This window comes from Triticum urartu, chromosome 2, assembly GCF_003073215.2.
Source record: "Triticum urartu cultivar G1812 chromosome 2, Tu2.1, whole genome shotgun sequence".
Classification (NCBI taxonomy): domain Eukaryota; kingdom Viridiplantae; phylum Streptophyta; class Magnoliopsida; order Poales; family Poaceae; genus Triticum; species Triticum urartu.
In genome coordinates, this window is record NC_053023.1 from 169,972,660 (window position 1) to 169,978,684 (window position 6,025).

Below are 6,025 nucleotides of genomic sequence, written 5' to 3' on the forward strand. Positions count from 1 at the left end.
ATTCATCCACCGGAATGGTTCCGTTTCCCGCGCCATGCCGTGCTGCTGCCGCCGCCTCGTGCCCCTCCCTCGCACTCTCTGGGCCACCTCACCACGTCCCGCTTCGATCTTCGATGGTGGTCAAAAAACCTAGCCAAAGTATAAAAATAAAAAATAAATTAAAAAAGGTGGGACATTTATCCCCGGCCTCACGCCCTTTTAATACCGCCACCTCCAGAGCTCAGCTCAGCTCATCACTCCCGCACTCAACACTTCCGCCACCTTGGCCTCCTCCTCCATAGCTAGCTAGCAAAGCTGAGCTAGTAGAAGGTAGCCACAGGGCGACGATGGCGCCGACTGCCTCCTTCCTCCCGCTGCTGGCGCTCCTTCTGGTGGCGACGGCGCATTGCTCGCCGCTGCTGCCCCAGCGGTGCCCGCAGGCCGACCGGCAGGCGCTGCTCCGGGTGAAGCAGGCGCTGGGAAGCCCGGCGACGCTCAAGACGTGGTCGCCGGCGTCGGCGGACTGCTGCGCGTGGGACCACCTCACGTGCGACGAGGCCGGGCGCGTGAACAACGTCTTCATCGACGGCGCCGACGACGTGCGCGGCCAGATCCCGTCCGCGCTGGCGGGGCTGACGGCGCTCATGTCGCTCTCGCTCTTCCGCCTCCCGGGCCTCCAGGGCCCCATCCCGGCCTGCCTCACCTCCCTCTCCAAGCTCGAGTTCCTCACCGTCTCCCACACCAACGTCTCCGGCTCCATCCCGGACTCCCTGGCGCGCCTCCACAGCCTCGACTCCGTCGACCTCTCCAACAACAGGCTCACGGGCGCCATCCCCAACTCCTTCGCCGACATGCCCAACCTCCGGTCGCTGGACCTCCGCCGGAACCAGCTCACCGGCCGCATCCCGGCCAGCCTCGTGCAGGGGCAGTTCCGGTCGCTGGTGCTGTCCTACAACCAGCTGACGGGCCCGATCCCGCGCGACGACGCGCAGGACGAGATCAACACCGTGGATCTGTCGCACAACCAGCTGAGCGGCGACGCGTCCTTCCTCTTCTCCGAGGGGCGGCCCATCGGCAAGGTGGACCTGTCCTACAACAACCTCGACTTCGAGCTGAGCAGGCTCAGGTTCCCCAAGGAGCTGACGTACCTGGACCTGAGCCACAACCGCATCAGGGGCACCGTGCCCCGGTCGCTGGAGGCGCTGTCCACGCTGCTCACGCTGGACCTCAGCTACAACAACCTCTGCGGGCCGCTCCCCAAGCTGCACGGCGTCATGCGGCACGGCTGCAAGGCCTACGAGCACAACCTCTGCCACCGCGGGGCGCCGCTCGAGAGCAGCTGCCACCAGCTCTGAGCTCGCCGCCGGCGCCCGGCAGGCGTACGTTATATGAGTGGTGTGTTGGCGTTCTCGTGCGCATACGGACGCACGAAGGACGGTGCTTTGGGGCTTAGTAAACTCACTAGTGGAGTGGAGCACCGCGGTGGTGGCAATGCCTGACACGCGCGGTCCTTGAGCTTTGTGTACGAAACGATAGAGATGTGTGTGCGTGCCGTGTCCTGTGTGTGTACCGTCTGGAGATGCGCCCGAGAGTGTGTGTGTGCCCGTGTTCGGGATGGATGGATCATCCCAGTTACCTGATGTATCAACTGTTAAATGGTAATTATGTTTGGCTTACTTTTACATGCTTTTCTGAGAGGCATACAAATGTATGCACATACAGCAAGAGATGTCTGAAAAACGCAGCAGAGGGTGGGTGAGAACTTAAAAGTTCAGTTCATGCATGCACATACAGCAAGAGATGTCTGAAGGATTCTGAAATCCGAACACATTTGACTCAGCGTGCGCACAACATGCAAAAACTGATGGTTTCAAGCGACAACAAAGTTTGTGTTATTGGCCGGAGACGAATCATACTCGTCCACTAATGAATGCACGCATTTTTTTTTGAAACAAGGTAAAAGACTTGCCATTTCATTGATAAAGGAGAAAGTTTTAGACAGAAACCGCAGAGCGGCAAATAAGAGGCCTACTCTCACGGCACTACAACACCCAAATGTTTCGCTCCAGCCATAGCCCAAAGTAACACCTCCTGTTTGATTTTGTTGATGATGACCATGAAAGAGGCCGCCGAGTTGCGGAAGACTCTAGCATTGCACTCCGACCAAACCTCCCAAGAGATGAGCATCATAAGAGAGGCAAGCGCCTTGGGCGAGTCAAGACGGAGCTGAAGGTTTCCATTCCACCATTCTCTGACCGAAGCCCTCGTCACCCAAGTAGACGTGGTGCTGTGATGCATGCCAAGCCACGGGAGGACGTCATTCCAAATGCGCATGGTGTAGCGACACTGGAAAAGCAGATGAGCCGTGGTTTCTTGGGTTTGCTTGCAAAGAGGACATAGTCCGCAGTTAGGCCAACCACGACGGCTCAAGCGGTCCAAAGTCCAAATCCTATCTTGAAGAACAAGCCAAGCAAAAAACTTGCATCGAGGAGGCGCCCACACCGTCCACACTGAATGGACAAGGTCCGAGTTGGTGAGGCCTGAAGGAAATATGCCCTAGAGGCAATAATAAAGTTATTATTTATTTCCTTATATCATGATAAATGTTTATTATTCATGGTAGAATTGTATTAACCGAAAACTTAGTACATGTGTGAATACATAGACAAACATAGTGTCACTAGTATGCCTCTACTTGACTAGTTTGTTGATCAAAGATGGCTATGTTTCCTAGCCATAGACATGAGTTGTCATTTGATTAACGAGGTCACAACATTAGGAGAATGATGTGATTGACTTTACCCATTCCGTTAGCTTAACACTTGATCGTTTAGTTTGTTGCTATTGCTTTCTTCATGACTTATACATGTTCCTATGACTATGAGATTATGCAACTCCCGTTTACCGAAGGAATGATACGTCTCCAATGTATCTACTTTTCCAAATACTTTTGCCCTTGTTTTGGACTCTAACTTGCATGATTTGAATGGAACTAACCTGGACTGACGCTGTTTTCAGCAGAATTACCATGGTGTTATTTATGTGCAGGAGCAAACGTTCTCGGAATGACCTGAAACTTCACGGAGCCACTTTTCAGAAAATAAGAAAAATACCTGCAAAAGATGAAGGCCAGGAGCCCACCACCTCTCCACGAGGGTGGGGCGCACGCCTGCCCCCTAGGGCGCGCCCCCTACCTCGTGGGCCCCCTGTTGCCTCTCTGACTCCAACTCCAACTCCATATATTGAGTTTCGGGGAGAAAAAAACAGAGAGAAAAAATCATCGCGTTTTACGATACGGAGCCGCCGCCAAGCCCTAAAACCTCTCGGGAGGGCTGATCTGGAGTCAGTTCGGGGCTCCGGAGAGGGGAATCCGTCGCCATCGTCATCATCAACCATCCTCTATCACCAATTTCATGATGCTCACTGCCGCGCGTGAGTAATTCCATCGTAGGCTTGCTGGACGGTGATGGGTTGGATGGGATCTATCATGTAATCGAGTTAGTTTTGTTAGGGTTTGATCCCTAGTGTCCACTATGTTCTGAGATTGATGTTGCTATGACTTCGCTATGCTTAATGCTTGTCACTAGGGCCCAAGTGCCATGATTTCAGATCTGAACCTATTATGTTCTCATCAATATATGAGTGTTCTTGATCCTATCTTGCAAGTCTATAGTCACCTATTATGTGTTATGATTCGTTAACCCTGAAGTGACAATAATCGGGATACTTACCGGTGATGACCGTAGTTTGAGGAGTTCATGTATTCACTATGTGTTAATGCTTTGTTCCGGTTCTCTATTAAAAGGAGGCCTTAATATCCCTTAGTTTTTGTAAGGACCCCGCTGCCATGGGAGGGTAGGACAAAAGATGTTATGCAAGTTCTTTTCCATAAGCACGCATGACTATATTCGGAATACATGCCTACATTACATTGATGAACTGGAGCTAGTTCTGTGTCACCCTAGATTATGACTGTTACATGATGAACCGCATCCGACATAATTCTCCATCACCGATCCATTGCCTACGAGCTTTCCATATATTGTTCTTCGCTTATTTACTTTCCCGTTGCTATTGCTATCATCACTACAAAATACCAAAAACATTACTTTTACTACTGTCACCTTTTGCTACCATTACCACTACTATCATATTACTTTGCTACTAAATACTTTGCTGCAGATATTAAGTTTCCAGGTGTGGTTGAATTGACAACTCAGCTGCTAATACTTGAGAGTATTCTTTGGCTCCCCTTGTGTCGAATCAATAAATTTGGGTTGAATATTCTACCCTCGAAAACTGTTGCAATCCCCTATGCTTGTGGGTTATCAAGACTATTTTCTGGTGTCGTTGCTGTTGGAAATATGCCCTAGAGGCAATAATAAATTAGTTATTATTATATTTCCTTGTTCATGATAATCGTTTATTATCCATGCTATAATTGTATTGATAGGAAACTCAGATACATGTGTGGATACATAGACAACACCATGTCCCTAGTAAGCCTCTAGTTGACTAGCTCGTTGATCAATAGATGGTTACGGTTTCCTGACCATGGACATTGGATGTCGTTGATAACGGGATCACATCATTAGGAGAATGATGTGATGGACAAGACCCAATCCGAAGCCTAGCACAAGATCATGTAGTTCGTATGCTAAAGCTTTTCTAATGTCAAGTATCATTTCCTTAGACCATGAGATTGTGCAACTCCCGGATACTGTAGGAGTGCTTTGGGTGTGCCAAACGTCACAATGTAACTGGGTGGCTATAAAGGTACACTACAGGTATCTCCGAAAGTGTCTGTTGGGTTGGCACGAATCAAGACTGGGATTTGTCACTCCGTGTGACGGAGAGGTATCTCTGGGCCCACTCGGTAGGACATCATCATAATGTGCACAATGTGATCAAGGAGTTGATCACGGGATGATGTGTTACGGAACGAGTAAAGAGACTTGCCGGTAACGAGATTGAACAAGGTATCGGGATACCGACGATCGAATCTCGGGCAAGTATCGTACCGATAGACAAAGGGAATTGTATACGGGATTGATTAAGTCCTTAACATCGTGGTTCATCCGATGAGATCATCGTGGAACATGTGGGAGCCAACATGGGTATCCAGATCCCGCTGTTGGTTATTGACCGGAGAGTCATCTCGGTCATGTCTGCATGGCTCCCGAACCCGTAGGGTCTACACACTTAAGGTTCGGTGACGCTAGGGTTATAGAGATATTAGTATGCGGTAACCTGAAAGTTGTTCGGAGTCCCGGATGAGATCCCGGACGTCACGAGGAGTTCCGGAATGGTCCGGAGGTAAATAATTATATATAGGAAGTGCTATTTCGGCCATCGGGACAAGTTTCGGGGTCACCGGTATTGTACCGGGACCACCGGAAGGGTCCCGGGGGTCCACCGGGTGGGGCCACCTGCCCCGGGGGGCCACATGGGCTGTAGAGGGTGCGCCTTGGCCTATATGGGCCAAGAGCACCAGCCCCAAGAGGCCCATGCGCCAAGAGAAGAGGGAAAGGAAGAGTCCTAAAGGGGGAAGGCACCTACGAGGTGCCTTGGGGAGGAGGGACTCCTCCCCTGGCCACACCCTTCCTTGGAGGAAGGGCCAAGGCTGCGCCCCCCCTCTCCCTTGGCCCTATATATAGTGGGGGGAAGGGAGGGCAGCAATACCTGAGCCCTGGCGCCTCCCTCTCCCTCCCATGACACATCTCCCTCCTCCCGCAGCGCTTGGCGAAGCCCTGTTGGAATCCCGCTACTTCCACCACCACGCCGTCGTGCTGCTGGATCTCCATCAACCTCTCCTCCCCCCTTGCTGTATCAATAAGGAGGAGACGTCGCTGCTCCATACGTGTGTTGAACGCGGAGGTGCCGTTCGTTCGGCGCTAGGATCATCGGTGATTTGGATCACGACGAGTACAACTCCATCAACCCCGTTCTCTTGAACGCTTTCGCGCGCGATCTACAAGGGTATGTAGATCCACTCCTCCCTCGTTGCTAGATGACTCCATAGATTGATCTTGGTGACACGTAGAAT

General features: G+C 51.4%; 1 protein-coding gene across 1 annotated transcript; it reads left to right on the forward strand.

Annotated features, from left to right (window-relative positions):
- Positions 1 to 216: 216 nt before the first annotated feature.
- LOC125536570 (polygalacturonase inhibitor 1-like) lies at positions 217 to 1,661 on the forward strand. Its single transcript, XM_048699806.1, has one exon. The coding sequence runs from the start codon at positions 327 to 329 to the stop codon at positions 1,332 to 1,334; it is 1,008 nt and encodes a 335-aa protein (XP_048555763.1). The 5' UTR covers positions 217 to 326; the 3' UTR covers positions 1,335 to 1,661.
- Positions 1,662 to 6,025: the final 4,364 nt, after the last annotated feature.

Coding starts and splice junctions, on each gene's coding strand:
- LOC125536570 (XM_048699806.1), top strand. CDS start 327: ATGGCGCCGACTGCCTCCTTCCTCCCGCTGCTGGCGCTCCTTCTGGTG.